The sequence below is a fragment of the Mycotypha africana genome, assembly GCF_025528875.1.
Source record: "Mycotypha africana strain NRRL 2978 chromosome Unknown BDF20scaffold_7, whole genome shotgun sequence".
Classification (NCBI taxonomy): Eukaryota; Fungi; Mucoromycota; class Mucoromycetes; order Mucorales; family Mycotyphaceae; genus Mycotypha; species Mycotypha africana.
In genome coordinates, this window is record NW_026515731.1 from 909,763 (window position 1) to 932,597 (window position 22,835).

Sequence of the window (22,835 nt, forward strand, 5' to 3'; positions counted from 1 at the left end):
GTCCTCAGTAGAATAACTACTATCAAGGTTGTGTAGGCAAGAAGTTATACGTACGAAGACAATACAAGTTCTTACAAATATTCAATAAGGATGTACTGTATCAAGACATGGTACAATTCATAAATTTATAATAGGAGTTGAATGGATATAGCCTGCGACATAATGTTGATGTAGATGAGCAACAAAATTTCAATATCTGATCGTTCTGCCTATTTAGTTTCGCTGTACATGGATGAACAGTTGCCATTCGTCGATAAGAAGTTGCTTTCGTGCGAGACATGAGGAATAATATAATGAAGGCTAAGTCTGCATTTATAATTCGCACAGTAATAGTGCCTCATATACTTCAGTAAAGTTGCTAATTGATTCACTAGGGGCTCCCTTGAAGATCTTTGATTATTGATTCTATGACGTAAAGTATTTTCAGTTCATGAATGACTGTAAATCCGGCTTGTATTTCTCATTCAATTCAAAATATTGCCAATGTTATTTGTAACAGCTCATTATATTAGATTCATTGACCTATGTTATCTGATGGTAGTGGAAGATTGTTAGCCTTTACCGCTTTAACTAATTTCTAAGTGGAACTTTTGCGAAATAGTCATTTTCTTAACAAGTAGACTCTAAAGCTTTGTTGAATAATATTTTATGACATTATGTCAATCAAAATCAACTTTTAACTTATACATGAAAGCAGAACTGCTCGTAAGTATATGCTCTCTTAGTATAAGCCGAATAAGAAATACTACAAACATTAAAGTTATTGTTGAAGGAACAGAAAAACTATGTTACTTAGTTTGTTAGAGTTTGCTATCCTTTTGTTAGCCGCATTAATACTCACTTGATATCCGTGGCGTACGAATACATTCATCACTGTATGAAGTAAAGGAAAACACTGGGAATATATTTAAAATTTGTTCCTAACTCAGCAGATGGCCTCACAATGGAAATTGTAATGTCCATTTATAATTTCCTTTCCGAATATCTCACGTTACCTTGTAATGAGCTCAAGACGACCACAATTTCATAGTAACAAAGGAAGTCATCATATTCAGCACAACGGATCAAGGAACCAAAGCAACAGAGACAATAGGAATCAACAGCATAGATATCAGGCTCAACGATCAGCAGCGTTATTTGGTAAAAGCATCCATTTTTGTTATGACAACTGAAACATAGTACTTAACTTATGCAATAACAATTTGGCTATAAAAGAGCAACAGACCAACAGCAGAAACGAGCCACAGTCTGTTCAGTTATTACGCCGTATAATTGAAGATGAAGATGACAACTTGTTCGCTAAACGAGTAGCGGATGCCAACCAACTTTTAGATATTTTAGAAAATGCTCGTACGGCGCATTCTGATACTTTGGAGTTCAGACAAGAGCAGATGCGATTACTAGATCTCTGTATACATGAAGAAGGGCTTCAACGCATTGTTGAATTTCCAAAAGCACCACTAGGTTTGAAATCGTCTCTCTTAGAGATCGTATCAGGTTTAGCCTGTTATACTCGCCTTGATCTTGCTTTAAGTTGGATCTTTGATAGATTGTCTATCTACCGATCCTTAGAATCGAATAGCAATACTACTGTTGCAATTGACGCTACCTTAAAAGACAAAGAGGTAGAATGGAAAAAATGGCTTTTACGGTTATTGAAGCAGGTAAACAGAGCTAAACTTCTACAACTTACGTATGTCCAACATAATTTGATACTTCCTTAGACTCACAAATGATGAGTAGATATTAATAGACTCTTCGGCCGATCGTTATACCTACAAACAATTATTGGAAATGTCACCTGTGATCCTAAATAGCATTATCGCATTCTTGGATACCATGGATTCAGTGAAATACTTACCGTTAGTAATTGATCTTCTCACTCACTTTGCAAGCAATCATGAGGATCTATTTTCAGAGAAATTCAAGGATGTTATTGATCTTTTGGTTGGGTGGAATATGGATGGGAATATACCAGAGTCGACAAAAACAACTATAACCAACCTATATACCAGCTTCGAACCTTATTGGAAAAATCATATACCTTTCGCTGTTGAACTTTTAACATACTTTTTGAATGATATGCAATCAACGCTGAAAGAGTTGAAAGAAAATAGTACTTGCATTGACTTGAAAGAAAAAGAGTGTAACATAAAGTGGAAAGCTTGCAATAACTTGCTAACGTTAGTACCAGAACAAACATACTCCATTTCTCGTGAACAAAAATTTAATATGCCCTTCAGATGTTTCAAGACAATTCTAGATGTCATATTGCCTCAGTTTGCTAATTCCGGAAAGGCTTACATTGACCCAAAAATAATCAACATTGCTCTTGAAAAACTTCTTAGTGGCATGTTGTCTGTTTTGTACGAAGCACAAGACTTGAAGCCCGAATTTACCTGGCTTCAAACGTGTAAGTATCCCACTTAGATTGAAAAGCTCAGATTTGCTCCATTTCTTACTTTCTTTCTTGGGTATTTGCTGCTGTCACAGCCAAGCATATTTTATTTTCTCTTATCTCGTTTGGGGCAGTTATATGCCGCCCTCATCAATACCAGCTATTTTGCTGTATTTTTCTTTCACCAACGTTGGACTTTTTTCAAAAAGATGAACAAGCTTACATAGAAGCATTGTTGAAGGTAAGCGCATAAGAGATGAGACCGAAGTATAGTGTATCGTTTCGTAATAGAGCATGTTTATACGAAGAATTGCTTTTAATATTTAGTTTTTGGAACTGTGGAATCACGATATTGATAAAAACATAGCCTACCACCTTTTGAATATGGAGTATTCACCCATATTACAGATGAAGAATCATCATACATTTACCAAACGTCGAAAACAAATAATGCTTATCATATTAAGGTTTTTGATAAGAGTATCTCTAACAGAAACAACACAACAACAAATAGTCATCCAATATTTGGAGGAGCTACAAAAACATTTTAGAGCCTTAAAGTGTTCAGTGGCAAAGACAGAAAGCAATTTGAAGGATTCAACTTTTTTTCCCAAAACAAGCTCGTTTATTGAAACGGCAGATATTCCTAATATACCGAAGGACAAAGAGCTCAACGTTGAAACCCCTCATAGGTTTGGAAAACCGATGAAAACGGTTCATTCAACAGTTGAAAATATTATGTTCCTGACCTATATACTCTTTGATATGGCTATGACTTGGCCCAAATTACGCCTGGAGATCAGTATGACTTTGGTGAAATTGTTCTGTATTGCTTATATCAATAGGTGGATTAAAGTGTACATTCCTTATTTCGAGTTACTGAAAGAATTTTGGACAAGGTATTATAGGACCTGCTTGATGTCGGTATCATAAGGAATCTAATTATCTAAGCTATGTATATTGTCCGTTTATAGCATGAATTTTATGGTAGAGGACGAAGCTGGTCTTAAGCTCATCTTAAATTTGTTGGAAGATTTTTTACTGGACAATTGGTTAAAACTGAACATGTCCATTCGACGCTCACTGTGCCAGATTGTATATTCTTTGCTTATAAGTCTTGGCAAAGATGCACCGACTCAAAAGTCAGCACTTGTAAATCTTATTAAACCAATCGTGGATGGCCTTTTCAGAGCGGGAGGTATACTTTTCTTTATCATACGAAGCGGATAATCTTCCTCGACAGGAATTCTCATGCAAATGTACTTAAAAAAATGTAGATATCGAGATTGACGTTGCTGTTAAGACACAGATTTTGGCAATCTTGAGCTTCTATAATCGAAACTTCGACTCTACTCATGGTCATGAGTTGGGATTGAGGCTTATCGAACGCAGGTACATACTATAAGCTCTAAGAGAACGCATCAATATATTGATGAATTAACTTATGGCATGATATTTTGATTTTCGATTTTAGCCTTGGCCATCCTAATCAACAAATACGAACAGCATGCATTGACTTTCTGTGCTCTCTCAACCCATTTATACTCACCAGTATGGATAAAATGGATGACAACTTTGTCAATTCTTTACAGGTATGGGTCTTAAAAGCTATAACACAGAAAACCAAATCTACACATCTTCAGAATTCAAGCTTACTGTCTTTTCAAATAAAATGTATGTATATAGAGATTGATAATGGCTACTACACACACAGGCTCTTTCCGACCTGTGCATTATGAAATAGTTGCCAGTCATTTGGGAATGGTTCAATATCTCGTTCTGTCCGATCAAAAGCAACAACAGAATAAGGTTACGTTGATGAATAAAGAAAGGGAGAAGGATTCTGTACAATGGATCAGAAGACTCTTTCATCATTGCGATACTGTACGGAATATGCAAAACCTCAATTTGACGGAGTCTATAACAGGTAAGAACTTTTGCTTAAGATTGAAGGCTATCTATAAATCCTCTGTAAGCAATAATAATCAAATTGACTTAATAGTAGCTGATCAATATACTATGGCAAATGCCATCAACAACAATGAGCAATTGCTCACTTATTGGGCACTATGGGAATCAGCCAGGTATTGTATTCTGTCAAGATTACGTACGCCATTTGGTGGTCCACAGCAAGTAAGTTGGCATAGCAATGGTTAAGGAGTCATCTTGAGTATTTATAAGCAACGGCTGCTTTGTTATCTTCACCTTTAGACATTTGGAGCCTTAGAACATATGCTTCAAGCGCTTATAGATGGACCTCAACGAGATGATGAGTAAGATTTTTTACTGTATTGACGTATAAGTCAAAAAAGACATACCAACAATTCCTTCCTACCCATTTAGAAAGAGGGTAGAATACCTCAAACAGCTTTTACTGTTGTTAGATCGACTCGAGGTTCAAATTGCTAATGCAGTAGATGGATGCGCTACTGGCGTACTACCTGCAGTACCAAAGTCAAGCTTGATTTTCTTTAAAACAAACCAAAAAACTTGCAAAGACTATTTTTCGCGTATTCGACCGAATATGATCATGGGTGCAAAGAAAATCGGCAATAATCATTTATTAATCTATCACAGTATCAAGGTATTCATTAGCCATACATTGGAACAAAGCACTTATATGTAATCTGAATCTTTATTATTTTAGATACTAACTGATTTGGAGTGCAAAGCATTCTCTTGCACGGATTGCATACCTGTCTTTGAAGAGATCAACAGTTATATGCGAGATTTAGGTAAATCTGTGTAACATTTAAATATGTTTATAGCTGAGCATTTATCACCGAATTCTACTTAATGCTGCTGAATGTCTATATAGTGAGGGTATGCATTGACGAACATTATACCGACTTTATACATGGATTACAATCGTGGTTTAAGAAATTGATCAAAACAGCCAGCCAATCAGTTGAAGGGTTCAAAGATAACTGGGCTTTTGATGGGCTAATTGGGCCACATCGCAAAGTTATAGCTCGCGAAAATTCAAAAATCAATATTGACTGGTTCCAAGTAGCTGCTTTATTTGCATCGGTAAGTTAGTTGACATAGCAATACAGACCACCTTGCTCATCTCCTATCATTTATCACAGGGATATGACGAAATGGCAATTAAAGCTTTGTCTACCTTAAAGCAGTTTCATGGGGGAAATGATCAGTTCGGTCTATTGAGAATGCTCACCGAAAAAATGATAGACTTTTACGCTTCATTGGAAGACTATGAGTCCCTACAACAATGTTTAACGGAATTCAAATCACATAGTGCAACAGGGGATGATTGTCTCCTTGAAGCAATCAAACAATTTTCTGATACATCAAGTAACAGCAGCGAAGCATACATACAAGACCAACAGGCATTATTAACGAAACTTAACGTTTTCTTAAAATCATCTCCGACTTTAAAGGATTTAACGCAATTTTCAAAACTTGACAAACTCAAACAATCTGTATTTGATGTGGACCCTTCCATTAAGAAGAATGTGATCACTATGTTGAGCGAAAATATCACCACAATGTTTAAGGTTGATAGCACATTTACAGATCTATTAACAAGTATACTAGAGCTGCAACTTTCAAAAACAGATGGCATTGTTGCTAAATTGAAGAAGAATGCTGTGAATTGGATGAGTACAGATATTAGTAGAATTGATCATTTGCCTAAAGTTTATGATACAAAACAATGGTCGAGATTATGTGCAGCCTTCAAGAAAATATGTGTTCAGCAACTACACCGAGATATAGCGGTGATTGATGATCCGCATGCTACTCACAGTTGGGGCTATATGCAGCTCTTTACTGCTACCATCGCACGCAAACAAGGCAATATCATGCTAGCTGATCGTCTGATAAAAGAATCTATTGATGTGCCTGATACAAAATATCAATCATTACTCGAACAGAGCAAATTACTTTTCGCTCAATCCAAGTATATCGATGCTATAAAAGGCGCCAACCTTGTATTAAGCAATATCCGAAACATTCTCGGCTATAGCGACTTAGAGAAGAAGACATTAATGGAAATTGCATTTTACTTAAAATGCTGCTTACAGCAACAGCCTGATGTAATCGAGCCTATGCTACAGCAATTGACATCATTGGCTTCTGTCGTAAAAAATGACAGGATGCCGTCAAATGAGATGGTATCGGCAGTTGATCTTACTATTGATTACGTTCTTGAACAAACAATTAATGAGGAACAGGAAGGAAAACCCTGGTTCGAGTATGCTACACATCATTATAAACAAGGCTGGCGAATTATGGATGATGTTTTAAGGAAGGATGGCAATACAACTACTGTAGTAGAGTGGGCTCGTAAGAAATTGGAAAACATATTAAGAGAGAAATCAGAAAATCAGGAGCCCAATTTATCGGAGGTGATCAATGTAAGCGAGCAGTTTTCTCAACACCTTACTATTCACATTGATTCTAAACTTCCTATCTTAGTCCATATTTTCTATTTGGAACAAGCATTCCTCTCATAGCGGGAGTGAAGAGAACTTGACACACCTTGATAGCCTGACAGCTGAAATATGCAAATTGCTTCCTAGTTATGATCAAACTGAAATTGAAGACGTTATGTCCACTCTAAAAACTGTACAGGATATGGTACTGAATAATTTCCATGCTTCTACTGATGCTTATTTTCGCTATTTATCCTTGGCCACTTCAAAGAAAAATGTAAATATTTCAATACATATCTAAAGAATATTTTGCTGAAAATCTCTGATTAGTGTTTCTCTTTTTTTTTTCTTTTTGTAGGATGCATCAAACGAAACAACATCTATGTCCGTTACAGCTGCCCTTCGTTTATTAAGAATTCTAACCAAATATGGAGAGAGTTTGCGGCAAACTTTCGAAAAGCATGTAGAAACAGCTCAGATTAAATTATGGAAGCTAATCATCCCTCAGCTCTTCGCTCAATTGAACCATCATAACAGCTTTGTACAATCAACAGTGACCAAGATAATACTAAGGATATGTGAAGAGTATCCCAGCGATATCATCTATGATGTAATTGTCAATTCAGTATCAGTTAAAACTAAAGAAAGTACAAAGCAATATTTAAGAACAATTGCTAGCAGAATGATTGAGAAAAGTCAGATGCTCTGGGCATCGACAAGTCGGATGGTGGAGGAGTTGGAGAAGATCACAGTTTTACTGGAAGAAAAGTGGCTAAACAAAATTGCCTCTATGCAGTACGAAGTGATAAAACAATTCTCTATACTAGAGTCAGAAATGCACAAAACAGAAACAGAAGATGCGGACAACATAATTACAAATGAAGCTGGTGTTGCTGGCGATAAAGAGGCCGCCTTTTGGAGCCTATATCACAATCTGATGAATCCGATCATAACATCAATGAAAAATTTCTTCACAGAAACCAAACTGAGAACGGATTCAGGAGTTCTTACAAGTACGCCTCATGAGGAGTGGTTTTGGAATACTTATGGTACTCCTTTGTCACGCGCACAGAAATTGTTGGAAGAACCAGATAATATAAATGATTACCGCCGTGGCTGGGAATATTATCAACAGGTAAACTTGTTGTCTTTACAAATTCAATTGGAAGATTCGGTGATTAATTTTCATTCTGTAGGTTTATCGACAGCTTATGGCTGATACCAATAAAGTTAGAGTTTTAGAACTGAATCAAATATCACCCTATTTATCTGAGTTGAGGGACGCGCCAATTGGTATGCCTGGAATATCACAGAATGCGGACGTTGATGGCGCTTGCTTTATTCGTTCATTTGATACTAGTGTAATCGTCTTACCAACGAAGACAAAACCGAAGAAGCTAAATTTGAACGGCTCAAATGGTCAGAAGTATACATATCTCTTCAAAGGTTTGGAAGATTTACATCTGGATGAGCGCATAATGCAACTCTTGACAACAACGAATGGGCTGTTGAAAGAAAATCGCACAACAGCACTTCGTGGAATGCGTTCAAGGACGTACGCTGTCATACCTCTTAGTGATCATTCTGGAATGATCCAATGGGTTAATGATGCCACACCTTTATTTTCACTTTATAAGAAATGGCAAAAGAGGGAAATGACAGCATATACCCTAATGAACAATGGTGTTGATAAAAATGACACAATGATTCGCGTACTCCAACAACGGCCAACTGACAATTTCATGGGCAAAGTCGCGTCGGTTCTCAAAGCTTCTGGCCTGAAAGTAACGGCCAATAGGCGTCATTGGCCGATGGAAGTACTCAAAAAAGTGCATATAGAACTTGTGAAGGAGACACCAGACTATCTTTTGGAAAGTGAATTGTATTACTCTAGCTCAAACGCTACGGAGTGGTTTAAAAAATCAACATCGTTTGCGCGATCTTTGGCCGTTACCTCTATTATTGGCTATGTTATCGGACTTGGTGATCGTCACTTGGACAATATATTGGTTGATTTTCAATCTGGTGAGATCATTCATATTGACTATAACGTTTGCTTCGAGAAAGGATTATTGCTGCGTGTTCCTGAATTGGTGCCTTACCGCTTGACGCAAAACTTATACAAGGTTCTAGGAATTGTGGGAACAGAAGGGCAATTCAAGACAGCGGCTGAAGAAACTTTACGCGTGTTGCGAAAGCACAAAGAAGTATTGATTACACTGCTGGATGCGTTTGTGTATGATCCACTAGTAGACTGGGAAAATGAAGTTGTTGGTGAAGCAGGAAATCAACGTATGGCAGATTTGCAAATACATGTAACTGCACTTGCAACGCGTATTATAGAGAAACAGGCGGAGCATGAAGAGTTGAGGATGGCTATAAACGAGGCTATTCAAAAATTAGAAATCAAATTATACCAATGGCAAGAATCAAAGCTATTGGAAGCTGAATCCTTAGTTGTTGATGCCGATGTCGAGGAAGTCGACACTACAGATGATGACAAAGACGATAAAAACAGATATGATGAGGTCAACGAAGCGGATATTTACCAGGGAAGATTACCAGTCAATTTGTTGCGTGAAGCTAGAAGCCAACTATACGACACTTATTATTTGGTGAAAGTGTCAAAATCTTCTACCAAGGGTACTGTTCCACTCTTAGGATCTGTTACCATCATTGAAACCGAAGGAGATAACGAGTTACGGCCTGCACAAGATTATGCTAAGGTTTGTCTTAAACGAAGACGACACCCAATTAAAAAAAAAAACGCAGGAAAAAAATAAAACAACTCATGCATACTTTATTCTGTAGCAAGCGCTCGAAGCACTTGAAGCCATTGAGAATAAATTAAGAGATTTGGACAAGCAATCAAATAACAGTTCGGACCATGAGTCTAATTGGACCTACACACAATTGGTAAGAATTTTTCAAGAGTTTAGGTGATAATTTAGGAGGTGCACGTCCCTCTATTAAGAATACTGAATACGATTGTCATTTATTTCTGCAGATGGGTACCCTCCTTGCCATTAAAACTTCGGTCCAAGCCTACTTTGTTGCAATAAAAGCAATTGAAGAGTTTGCCCCGGATAATACTCGCAATAATGTTTCAGCTCAATTAGAAGCTAGTGTCTCTTCTGCTTCCAAGCCTGAACGTTCTTCCCCGTCTGTGGGTAAGTATAGTTTGGAGTGTTTGAAAAAGAATAGAACAGTTACATATTAAAAAAAAAATAGGTCACGCAACTTTAGATAAAGCAAAATCATCTTCGAGCAAGCATGCCTTGAAAATAATGAGAAGAATACGATCCAAGCTAGAGGGTATCGATTTCGGTGTAAACTATCGGATGGGGGTTTCTGAACAAGTTGCAAGAACAATAGAGCAGGCAACCTCTATTGATAATTTGAGTCTAATGTATGAAGGATGGACAAGCTGGGTATAATCTCTTCAGCGACGTTGTAACAAGAAGACAATGCACCCCATCTTATTGTCCAGTTTTTGTAACTCTCACTGTACCCGGAACTTAACTGATTATTGTGGAGATATAAATTGTAGTGGCGAAGAGATATTTGTCTTGGTTTCCATTTCAATTTCATTAAATGGAGACTTTGTACAAATGGCTCAAATCTACGAGTGTGTTGGGTTGCTTTACACACTCTAGAAGGTGAGAAGAATAACTGATTAATGCAACCTCAATTTCATCCATTTAAGAATGAACTTGCAGACTATCAAAAAGCGGTAGTAATATGATATGCCTTTTGTCCTTAACGATTCAATAAAAACCTCTTACAAATAAGAAAGATATTCGTTGGCTTCATCGCTGACTTCATCACTGGGAGCAACCATGCAAGCAGAAGAAACTATGAGTGAGAATAAAAAGAGGCGAACCATGTATAATAGCCAGCAGAAGCATTTGCTCAGACAACACATAAGAGCGAATAACAAAAAAATTGAAGTTACCGGCGCCCTTTTTTGAGAAAAGAGAAGGAAAGACCAATGCAACCATTTCCACCTCTACTTTATATAGTCTTTTCTCAATACATTGATTGTCATTTGACCCTTCATAACACAAGAACGGAAGTGACGGCCGAAAATGGTTGGAAAGCTGTAGAAACAGAAAAGAATGTCGATGGTCAAACGACAGTGACATGGTGTGTGAAGGATTGTGCGGAAGTTAGAATAGTTTAAGTAGATATAGAATATACTTTAACATAATGAAAGAGCAGTGGATATTCTTCTATGTCTTTTTGGAACATTTGTTTTGATATATACACTTTCGGTAACTATCTTAAACCTCATATCACCGATGCAAGTAGCGTTCGCTTTACCACCCTATTGTCCGGCTATAGCAGTTGCTGAATAAATATGTATAGATTGTAAAATTCTTCTCTTTAGTAACTTCACCTCCAATAGATAAAGTACACTACAAAGTGATCGCACATACTCTGTTATCTTTTCACCAGCCGTTACGGAAAGATGCCAGATGGCGGATCAGACATGCCATTCTTCTTACGAAGAGTACAATGTCGAAATAAGGACAGTAAAAGCCTTTTACAATTGCTTAGCAATATTATTCATAGCAAACAGACGTTCATGCAAGAATACAAGTTTTGATTCTGGAACTATGTAATCAGCTAGTTCAGGCTAATTGCTTATTTTTACAGAAATGATGTTCAACCGAGTGAACATATTGACTATAAAGTCTACCTGCATAGAACAAACTGATCCATGTTAAGTATATCAAAAGAGGAAAACGACTTAGAGGAAAACCTTGGTCAATTCTATCGCCTCACAAAACTTTTGATGATTTACATGAAGAAAGTTTCAAGACAGAATGTTTGATCAAACAATTCAGTATTCTTAGCATCGTAGGCATCGTGATAAGCGTTCTTTGATTCTCTATATCAACCATTCCACTTATTACGCTCAACTAAAAACCTAGGCTGTCGCTGCTGCTATCAATGACAAAGTCCTTTAGCCAAACCTTTTTGTGAAGCAGTCTGATGTTTACACTTTATTCTTTCTACCGAGGTCACAATGTTTATACTAAGCTTTTTTGTACGTAAAACTATTGTAAAATGGATAAAAATGGGGGAAAATAACGATTATCGGATTAAATATAAATGTAACTACTCATTTGCTTAGCTAGCGAGCTGACTTATAACCGGGAGTGCCATAGTACTCTTCCACTGAAAATGACGCGTTAGTGTCGTTGGAAGGATGGAATGCATTAAAACAGACTGTACAGAAGTAGCACGGCGAAAACCCACTGAAGATATCATCAGTGGTCATTCTGGTTGCTGGATATACGCCACACATATTACATTTTAAACGATTGTATTTTATACTATGAGTCGTACGTGGGAAAATATCCTTTTCATTATTGTTGATATTGTAATCATTGTCAGGGGACAAAAGTCGTACGTCTTGAACAAGCATCATATGTTCGCAAGTATTTTGATGAATAAATAAGATTGGTTTCCGCATTGTAAATTGGATATCCTCCAGTCGCGATTTTTGCATAAATTTCGTATTAAAATGAAAGACAGTTGGGTCAAGATTATTTTTGCGTATCCATTGAAAGATAAGGTTGTCATAGTAAGTGGGAGGCTGGGTATCTTGGTATCGGGTATCAATGTAAAATGTGTGATTGAAGTAAATAAGAGAAGGTGTAAGTTTAGCACCATCGATAGAGTTGAGTACTTCACCATTAGGGTCTTGGCCCTTCCTGTCATTGTTCAATTTAAAATCGGATTGGCAGTATATCACATCGCGTATATCTGAGAGAAGCTGAGAGCCTAAGATTTCAATTTGTTGAAATTTGAGGTTTGGGTTGCCCGGTTGAAAAATGGTGATAGTAATAATCGTATCTTGAGTTGCGGAGGCTCTCAATCGTTCATTCTTATTGACTTTCTTCTCATCGGGGATGTAGTCCTCTTTAACATAAGCGTAAGACATTGGCTCAGCTTGTCTCGGTAGTAGGTGGTATAAATACTTTGATCCAACAGTATGCAAAGGGCTTGTATTCATAATATATGATGCATCATCAAACAAACGCGATAGTTCGTTCGTATCCTCCTCTATTTCTGCTTGATTTTGTTGATCACTCATGTCCGGTGTGGAAGATTGTAACTGTGAATCATCTGTGGTATCAGGGGTAGTAATCGTATTCATCGCTGGAGATGAAGAGACACTATTCGTCAGTTGCAGTATTTGTGCTGGTTCTGTAATTGCCGAGGGTGGCGCTGATGGTTCTGAGGCAGGTTCTAAAGATTGCTGCCTTAATTTAAGAGCTTCTTCTAACCGTTTATCTTGCTCTTCCTGCGCTACATATTTTCTTTGTTTTGGTGTCAAGGGATTTATGTATTCTCTGTCTTTATCGATAACCTGCTCTAAAGAATCGTATAAATAGGCCATTTCATCAGATATATATCTCTTAGGCACTACATCCTTTGCTTGCGGCTTTTTGAAAGTGATCAAATCTTGTTCTCTTCTGGCACGTGACGGGCGAGCAACATCGTTCATGATTCGACTTGCTTCAGTCGATATACGCGACAGTAAATCAGGATCCTGAAAAATTTCTGTCATAGTGTTGGTTGTGTGTTTTGGTTCAAGTCTAAATGATGGAATGCAAAGATGATCAGCAATGAGCTGACCGATCTGAAAAGGAGAGAGTTGACTGACTTAAACTTACTTTAGATTAGCTATTTTGCGTCTTTTCTCAAGGAATTCAGCTACATTTTCCTTAGCTTTATGCTCCTCGAGTAGCTCTTCGAAGTCTCTCTTTAGCTTACTGGGAGTTACATTCATACCAGATCTGTTGGTGGAATTATTCTGAATATTTTAGGCCAAGAAAAAAAGTTTTGAGCCAGATTCTTTCATGCATTTTTTAAGGAAATCCACTGGGTCAAAAATTTTTGTTTATGGTTTAATCCCGAGGTGTGCTAACGGAAAAGCCAAGATATAACCAATGTTTACTTAAGGAATAGTATGGTTTGGTAAAGAATATTCGTTTCCTAGATGCATCGATGTCATTTGTCTTGGTCCACACCAGAAGTTACCATTGGTATGATCATTTCTTCACCGAGCTATTACTGCAGCAAACTATAGACTAAAGGTTTGTGCTTTCTACAATGTTAATGGATAATTATGATCGCCCTGTCTCAGCTAGAGTCATGACGAGATACTGAGCATTTTTTTTATTCTTTCCATTATGCCAAGCTTTCTAATCCAGGGTTTCAACTCCAATGGCTTTGTTTTATATGGCAACGGCTCGTTAGGCGATCCTTATCCATTGTTGTGCTAATGATCAAGGCACGTGCTCTCTTTCAATACAGCACTCTATGCAAGCTATACTAGTGGTAAGTATCGGTTGAGGCTGTCCTCAAGTTAGCAGAAAACTTCAAAAGATGCTATCTATTCACGGCATTGAAATTGTAATGAAGCGTTGAATAGCAAGTCATACAGAGCAATTTCTTGACTTTGTGATTAATAAGGGACGCGTAAAGAATTACTCTTATCACGGATGTGACCGAAATACAATTAACACGAATAACTTTGGTCAAATACATTTTATTACCCAAAAGACGTTGACACGTTCTAAAAATATTTGTTGTACGTGCCATTGTTTAGCCGCTGAGAATGTCAAACAAATTATTAATCAGGCTATTGTGGAGTCGTTTTTGAAAATAATTTAAGCAGAGACATTTGAATGCAATTGAGCCACGAGCGTGACAACGATATAATAGCCTTTTCACAGAAACAAACTATAGGATCGACATATGCTACTACTGCTGCATGTTATTGATTTTTATTTCGACACTTTCAATCAGTACCGTTATTCAAGTTAGCTTATCTGCCCTACAAGGGTTTTGATCTCAGCAATCCAAAAGGTTTTTGTTAGCAATTGTCGAAAAATGAAAAAACTTGATATGGAAAGCATCAACAGTTCGAGCACACACAGTTTATTCTGTGTACAAGGTCTGAAATAAAAGTCCAGACAGAACATTTTTATCGTTGGCAGTCTATAAACTCGCCTGAGATGAATATAAAACCTTCGATTTTCCTTTCTAAAAATACACCAGCATGAATTTTTTTGATTCATAAAACTGAAATATCATTTGCTCTAATCTGAAAAAAACAAAAAAAAATAGCGTCTTTTTCATTTTCTTCGTCATCTTTAACTTTTTCCTTGTCTTTTACATAACTCTTTCCTATCAATTGTGGCGTTAGATAAGCAAATAAACAGCAACTATAGATTTAATGTCGGTATTAGAGAATCAGCAACAATACCATTCATTGCTGAATCAGGACATGGCGGATCTATGGTCAATGACTAACAGCAACACTATACCTGCGTTCAACGAAGAGCAACTTATACATTCAAAGACTGCTACCAAAAGTACGACAGCGAAATGTCGTTCAAAGGTAAATGGTACTTATTTCTGTCAAATTTTAGTGTTAAGAAAACTGATTTAGTACTGCATGAATATAGTTGTTGAAGAGTATGACAGTTCAGCTTTGTGATACCTTTCAAAAACGGAATCCTCAATTCAAATACAATACAGCTAATAATCCAAAGCGTGTATTGACCAAACCAAGCGAACCAAAGAAAAATTATGGATTTGACAATGAAAAATCTGATCTCATATTACATGTAAATGATAATCTTGGACCGGATAGTGAGAAAAGGTAGAAAAAAAGAACTCAGATTTCTAATTTTGTTAGTTATCATGTGTATTCTAACTAAGGCGAAATTTTTTTGTTTAATGACATTAGATATACAGTGATAGAATTATTAGGTGCTGGCACTTTCGGTCAAGTAGTCAAATGTAAAAATCTACAAACAAACGAGCTAGTAGCCATCAAGATTATCAAAAATAAACCAGCTTATACAAATCAAGGCTCGATCGAAGTAGACATTTTAAACCAGGTAAGAAGAAGCGTAGTTTTTGTTCTTGCGCTTTAGAAGTCTCCGACTCATTTTATTTTTATATCTGAACCATATTACAAATACTCAAATTTTATATGATACCAATCATGTATTTTTACCCTATTATTTTGAATAGTTGAATACTGTTCATGATCCGACAGATAAATACAACGTGCTTCGAATGTATGAGTCCTTCATGCACAGAAACCATCTATGCATAGTCTTTGAATTGCTTGCATTGAACTTGTATGAACTTATCAAGCAAAATCATTTTAAAGGTCTCTCCACAAATTTAGTCCGCGCTTTCGCCTCACAGATACTGGAAGCGCTATCAATCGCAAAAGAGGCAGAAATCATCCACTGCGACCTGAAACCCGAGAACATTCTATTGAAAAACTTGACCTCGCCAGCTATCAAAGTCATTGACTTTGGATCGGCTTGCCATGAAACTGAGCAATCCTATACGTATATCCAAAGCCGATTCTACCGCTCACCAGAAGTGCTGCTTGGACTACGGTATACAACAGCCATTGATATGTGGTCATTCGGTTGTGTAGTAGCAGAATTATTCCTGGGACTTCCTCTGTTCCCTGGTAGCTCAGAGTACAATCAGCTCACACGCATCATTGAGACCGTAGGTGAATTACCTACCTACATGATCGAAAACGGAAAACACGGCCGTCGTTATTACAACCGAGAACTAATTTCATTCAATGGAAATATGAATGTGTACCAATACTATCTTAAAGATATGCATCAGTATATGGAAGAGCGGAGAAGAGATGAAAAGCCCAGCAAACGATATTTCTCTACTTATAAGCTAGATGAACTCATATTAAAGTATCCCTTGCCGAAGAAAGAGACGACAGCAGCTGATACGAAAAAAGAAATGAAGTTACGAAAATGGTTATTGGACTTTTTGAAAAGAGTCTTACAGCCTGACCCACTAAAGCGTTTAACGCCAGAGCAAGCACTCCAACATCCATTTATAACGGGCCAAGACTACAACGACGATGAAACAACAGTATTTCCAACCGTATCTGCCCCATCACGTTATTTGAGAAAACCTAATGATAGTAACAAAGAAGAAGAAGCACACAATACGTTGGGAGATGAAGATAAAACAGAAGGAGAATTTGATACAGAAGATGATGAAGAAATTCCTGAATTGCTAACAGGTGTAAGACGGAAATCCTATGCAGACAACATGCAGAGAAGCAGCACCAGCGTATCCCCATATTCTAGGAAACGGTATGAGTCCATTGTTACTCCACTGCTATCACCACCTGCGGAAAAAGACGATAAGCTCTGTCAAATAAGCAACCAAGATAGCGCCTTCTATTACCAAGTACAACAACAACAACAACAACAACAACGGTAACATCCTGTTGTATTGTTCGCTTTACCTCTTTGTAAATAGTTTGATTTCTCCCCTCCCCTACTTTTTGTATAATAGTTATCTCTCTTATCATTTTTTTTTTCACCTTTGTCTTTCAGTTTTTAGTCTCTTTTTTTGCTTTTATTTTGTACATCTATTAAATATCCCTATGAATTCTTGATTTTAGCGTACTCAATACCTTGAATATGTAAAATAAGGGTTGAATGTAAGAAAAAATAATATTAAATGCAAAATATAATTTAACGACAATATCTTGGAAAGCAGCAAGCAGTAGTAATAGTAAAATACAAATTATTCTTTAAAATAGAAAGTAAACAGCAAATCTATCATTATCGTCCTTGATGAGAAATTTTTACATATGAACTAGTTGTCACCAAATGGATTTACAATATCATCTTTCGTTGATAGTAAAGGATCTTTTCCTTTCACATTAACGTCGCTATGTGGACGATTGTTATCACGATATTCATTTTGCGGCTGCTGTTGCATATATGGATTATTGGTACTGATGCCTTGTTTCTCCAGTACAGCGAGAATTCTGTTGATGACTGCTTGGTTCTGTAAAGTAATGGCTGTAAGTTTTTGAATCTGAGTAATCATTTCATCATTATTATCTGTAGTATCAGGCAAAATTTTGAAACCTGTGGGTGGCGAGGCAGTGATCGGATCAGGAGGTTCTGCCGCTGCATGAGCTAATGATGAAGATGGGCGACGAGGATATAATGTATAGGAAGAAGAGCGAATGTCATTATTGCCACTATTATCATTTTCAAACGCTGTTGCTAGTCTGTTTGAAAATTGCCTTCGTCGCATCGTTTCCCAGACAACTGTGAAATTTCTACCGACAATAATGGATGGTAATGCAATAAGCTTATAAGCAGAAAAAGAGAGAGAACAAGAACGAGTAAGTAATCGATTATTATTTGCATGCAATCGGCGACATGTAATTTTTACCAAGACACCGAACATCATTGCTGGAAATGTGATGAGTTTACCAACAAATGTAGTTGGGACCATATCACCTTTGAAAAAGAAAGATGCAGGCTAAGTATTGGCTGTAACATAGCGAGAGTAGTGCTCAGATCTTACCATAGCCTGTAGTGGTGATTGTAACTAATACAAACCAAAATGCAGCTGGAATACTATCAAATGAGCTGAAATAAACAAAAGTTAAGTTTAGCAAATCAGAAATCGAGCGTTCGCGTGAAGAAAATCACATTATTGATATACCTTGGTACGCCTTCAGAATCCACAAATGTTTGTAAAGTATCGTCCCATACTCCTCTTTCAGCAAAGTACAGTAAAGTTGAAAACAAAACAACACAAGTGACTGTAAAGAAAAATAGAGCAGATAAAGCATCTCCTGACCGTCTGAAGGCCATCATCATGACTTCCAGAGTCATAACGACAGCATTTGAATATTTGTATGATTTGAATAGTCGTAATAGTCGAAATAATCGTAAAATAGTGAATCTAAATTCATAGGTCTAAAAAATTCACAAGTCATCAATATGTGATGAAGAAAGGTTTCAAGCTCTGCACTTCTTTACTTACCGTATCTCTTTGAGCAATCAATTCAATATAGAATGGAACAATAGATATGAAATCAACGAAGGTTAAGGGTGCTGTAGACATAAAGAGCAAATGTTAATCAATGGCACGCTTAAGCAAAAGCATAACAAATCCATTTACAAAGGAAGAATTTCTTGAGCATTCGAATTGAATCAGAATGTGCAAACATTCTCAATAAGTATTCTAAAGTGAACAAGGCCACTAAAGCTGATTCGATTTGAAACCTACAACAATCATATTGTTACTTGACTTCATTCTTCGTAACTATAATCATTATCGTATATAATTTTTGATGGTTGTTTACCATACTCTGTTGCTTCTGGTGAACCGAAATGAAGGTATTGTTTCTACGGTGGTTGTGACAGCACTGAAAACAATCAAAAAAGAAACAATCACATTTGTCCAAAACGCTGCCCTGCTACTCGATGGATCTTCTAATAAAAGGTATAGTTTTCGTTTAAGGTCGTTATTGAAACTGTCAGTTTCTGGCTGTGGATCGTCTATTTCGAAGGCAGTCGAGACTCGAGAAACTTGTGGTTGCTGGACGAGATTGGCTACCGAACTCCAACCTTCTTCTGCCAATCGCCCCAGCTTACGATATAAAGTTTGCTGATGTTTTCGCTGTCGCTGCTGATGTCCTATTGCGGTGCTGTTGCTACTGTTGATTTCATTAGTGTCGAATTCATCGTCATCATCGGCATTGTGGCCCTCGGAATGAAAAGAGGATCGTCCAGGTATTGACATTTCTATCGCTTCACTATGACGAAGTGGATCTGTCTCCTCATGATCTTCGTGTGCCTTTGAATAATGTCTTTTATCGTTATTAAAAAAGCCCATAATCGGGAATGAAGATTGAAAGGGGAAAGATCTCAAATTACGTTTAAACGAAGATTTTATTACATAATATTAATTTTTTAAAGCCCAATGGACACGAGATATTAAACGTTATCTAAATTGCCCGGGGCAGCTCCAAAGGCTGAGGAGAATCTAAAAACCCCTTAGGGCTCAAGGGTAAAAAGGATTATGGACTATAGGGTTGGGGGAGGGGAAGAGGGTAACCAGCCGAGCAATAGGTGCCCTAACCGAGGAGTTGTAGGCGGCTCTCGAGAGTGGTGTAAGTAGTCGAGTTCAAACAAAATGTGACAAAGTACTGGCCATAGAAAATGCCAGTTTTGTATTTGGGATGGGTTTTTGATCGGATGTGTAGGAAGACGGTTGAGGACATAGGATATGGGATCACAGACTGATGTGGGGAGTCGTAGGTGGTGGTGCATGTTTAAACAGGAGATAGCGTGGAACTTTGTAAGTAATGACGAGGGATGTTTAAGGCAATAGGTTCGGTGGCCTCCAGGAAGCCAACCCAAACGCCATCGGATACATCGGCTGCGTTCATTAGTTGACATTGGAATATAAAGGATCGGGTCGATCATTAATCGAGAACGGCATTGAGAGATCAGTTTGGAGTTGGGGCTGTTCGATTGTTGGATGTGAAGGAGGCTAGTGCGGAAGTTAGCAATACAGCGTCGCAGAGCAGCTGATTCAGATCGTTGATTGAGCGGAGAAGAAGTGTAATCTTGCCAGATCGGAGAACGAGCAAGCTTGCAATATAACGATTTACTTTGTTGCTGGCCTATATATGGGAATAGTATCGAGATTAAAGTATCAGTAGGCAGTGAGGTAGAACGTAATAGGAACTTAGCTTGTAGGACGAAGGAGCGTTCTTTCATGGTGGGCAGATTGGCAAGGTGGAGCATAAGTCGGGCAGACGATCTACTGGATCCACCAAAGATTCGTCGAATACACTTGTTCTGGGTATCCTCGAATTGTTTATATTGCTTCGCGGTTAGGGGGCTAATGGCCAGTCCGTATTCCATCTTTGCGCGGACTAATTGGGTATATAACCGTAGTGAGAGCAGTTTTTCGAATCCACCAGGATTGACATATTAAATATTACGTTTAAAGAGAGGTTTTTATTGACAAAATATTTTCGTTAAAACCCAGTGGGCACAATGTTATATAAAATTGCCCGGGGCAGATCCGACTGTTTATAAAGTATCTAAAAAGCCCTTCAAGATCAAGGGTAAAAACGAGTTTATCACAAGGTTGAGTGATTATGAGGAGACATCCATTGGAGCAGTAAAGATCCTAGAGCAACATCCAAGGGTGGGGGTTCTTTGACGTGGAATAGATAGTCTAGCTCATATAGTATGTAGCAGAGGATCGGCCATTGGTGTTCCCATTGACGTTTTATCATAGGTTGTCTTGGCGGGTGGTTAGGTAGCTACAAAATCAAGGGCATCGAAAGTGATATGCCAACTGCCAAGACAGGCTCCAAAGCCCAATATCACTGTTATGCAGCATACATCTTACAGCACTTGGAAGTCTTGTTTTCTTTCTACGGTGATGACACTGCCAAAGATCGATTTCATTTATACCAAGGACGGAAACGTGCAGCAGACAAAATGGTAAATATGCTAGTTAATGGCAGTACAAAGTATAACGAGGATCTCAGATTGAAGAAGAGAGAAGAAAAAGAAAAGAAGGCCTCAAAGAAGAAGAACAATGGCAAGGCGGCTTCTCAGAAAAGACGAAAAAAGAAGAAGAAAGGAGCACCAGAGAAAAAGAGTATAGAAGAAGGGACATCAAAAGTTAAAGTGCAATTGGAAAAGAAAGATAGGTAAAGTTCATAAGCAATCATCATCAACAACTTATAGAAAGTAACATGTTTTTTGTAATAGTAGTTCAAATGCCAAATGGAGGCCCCAACCTTTCAGTGTCGGTGATGTCAAAAAAGTACCTCTCATTGTATTTGGCAATGGCATGTTCGCTAAAGACAATGTCGCATTCAAGGGTCACCGATGTGGAACGGTGGGTGTTTTGTGGCGTGCACTCAAGCGACGTGAAGCAAGCGGAGACTTGGTAGTACTTGAAATTGATGAATACAAGACATCCAGAATATGCTCCTGCTGCTCTAACGATACTTTTGAGAGGTTGAAAGGCGTTGAGACCTGCAGTATACTTGTTTGTAAGACATGCCATATACTGTGGAATCGAGACGTCAATGCTGCCAAGAATATGATGAAAATTAGTTGTGCTATTTGGAAGGCTCTAGGAAGGCCAAAAGAATTCACGCGGACAAAAATATAAAAGCATCCTCTCCCTCAACATCGCTGGAACGAATCCAGTTTGATAATTACAGGTAAAAAGAATGAAAACCTTATACTTTCTAGTGTTGTGCAAACTGTCTAACATTTTATTCTTAACGGTCTACTATTATATTACATCCGCTTAAACTTAATTTCCTTATCGTCTAAAAATTTTGTGTGTGTTGTCCAAATCTAAAGTTAATAAACTGTAAAATCACATTTGCAAAAGTACGCTTCTTCATAGAATATTTACTAAATTACATAAAAGGCGACCGCGGGCCGATTTTCGGCATGTGCGCCTCCAGAGCTCCGTGTTGTCTATGAGTATAAGATATGAACATTGCTCGTCGTCAGCATCCTTGAAGAAGTGAGCAATGATATTAAGCCACGAAATGCAGGGGTTTTTTGGTTTTTTTTTTGTGATCTTCCTCATTTCTGCGGCCCTTCTCATTTTTTGGTTACTTGCGCTCCAAATAATTTATTACTTTGTTCTGATACTTCTTCCAAATATTTAAATGGAAAGTAGTGAGAATACAGAGAATATCAAGTAAAGCAATTTGCTCCACTTTCATAGCCACTTTATTTCCTTTGGCCATTAGAGGGAGCTCAGCTGTACGTCCGAATTTTCAGTATGAAAATGAAACTTTGAGGAAGACTATGTGAAAATCAAAGATAAAAATCGCGTTATACAAGAGCAAATTTGTTTGATTATTATACCATTTCTTGGCTATGCTTGCACCGTGCTTTACACAACCCAGCTCTGCTTTGACTTTAATATGTATTCTTCAGAGAAAGAATAACAATGATCAATGTTGGGTTTACGTTGAAGAACTTGGGGAGCGGGGTGTTGCTGGAATACATTAGACTATCTCATCAATGAAAAAAAGGATTTGCAGTTAACGCACAGATTGAATGACAGCATAAATTGAACAAACAAAAAAACGTCATTTGGATTTTTCCGAGCTTTTCCCATAAAAAGATAAACAAAAGGGACTA

The 22,835-nt window shown here is 37.5% G+C and overlaps 4 protein-coding genes across 4 annotated transcripts; 2 read left to right on the forward strand and 2 right to left on the reverse strand.

Moving 5' to 3' along the window:
* Positions 1-1,001: 1,001 nt before the first annotated feature.
* Positions 1,002-10,232, forward strand: BDF20DRAFT_836780 (uncharacterized protein; the record flags this gene model as incomplete). The annotated part of the gene is made up of 21 exons (XM_053078981.1): positions 1,002-1,140; positions 1,180-1,664; positions 1,744-2,413; positions 2,608-2,639; positions 2,726-3,297; positions 3,373-3,596; positions 3,676-3,790; positions 3,873-3,990; positions 4,085-4,325; positions 4,401-4,531; positions 4,610-4,671; positions 4,742-4,982; positions 5,046-5,133; positions 5,217-5,428; positions 5,488-6,777; positions 6,839-7,072; positions 7,154-7,930; positions 7,992-9,521; positions 9,607-9,711; positions 9,803-9,965; positions 10,027-10,232. 21 exons carry the CDS (start codon positions 1,002-1,004, stop codon positions 10,230-10,232), a joined length of 7,635 nt encoding a protein of 2,544 aa, XP_052934851.1.
* A 2,879-nt stretch (positions 10,233-13,111) lies between these two features.
* On the reverse strand, positions 13,112-13,600 carry BDF20DRAFT_822137 (uncharacterized protein; the record flags this gene model as incomplete). The annotated part of the gene is made up of 2 exons (XM_053077667.1): positions 13,112-13,406; positions 13,485-13,600. Coding segments are annotated over 2 exons (411 nt in total), but the record flags the coding sequence as incomplete, so codon positions are not given.
* Positions 13,601-15,095: 1,495 nt separating this feature from the next.
* On the forward strand, positions 15,096-17,243 carry BDF20DRAFT_601942 (kinase-like domain-containing protein). The gene is made up of 3 exons (XM_053075851.1): positions 15,096-15,481; positions 15,569-15,722; positions 15,859-17,243. Exons 1-3 carry the CDS (start codon positions 15,297-15,299, stop codon positions 17,101-17,103), a joined length of 1,584 nt encoding a protein of 527 aa, XP_052934853.1. The 5' UTR covers positions 15,096-15,296; the 3' UTR covers positions 17,104-17,243.
* A 676-nt stretch (positions 17,244-17,919) lies between these two features.
* BDF20DRAFT_792584 (uncharacterized protein) lies at positions 17,920-19,227 on the reverse strand (the record flags this gene model as incomplete). Its single annotated transcript, XM_053076213.1, has 7 exons — positions 17,920-17,991; positions 18,076-18,143; positions 18,211-18,275; positions 18,352-18,608; positions 18,676-18,746; positions 18,814-18,917; positions 18,998-19,227. Coding segments are annotated over 7 exons (867 nt in total), but the record flags the coding sequence as incomplete, so codon positions are not given.
* Between the last annotated feature and the right edge of the window lie 3,608 nt (positions 19,228-22,835).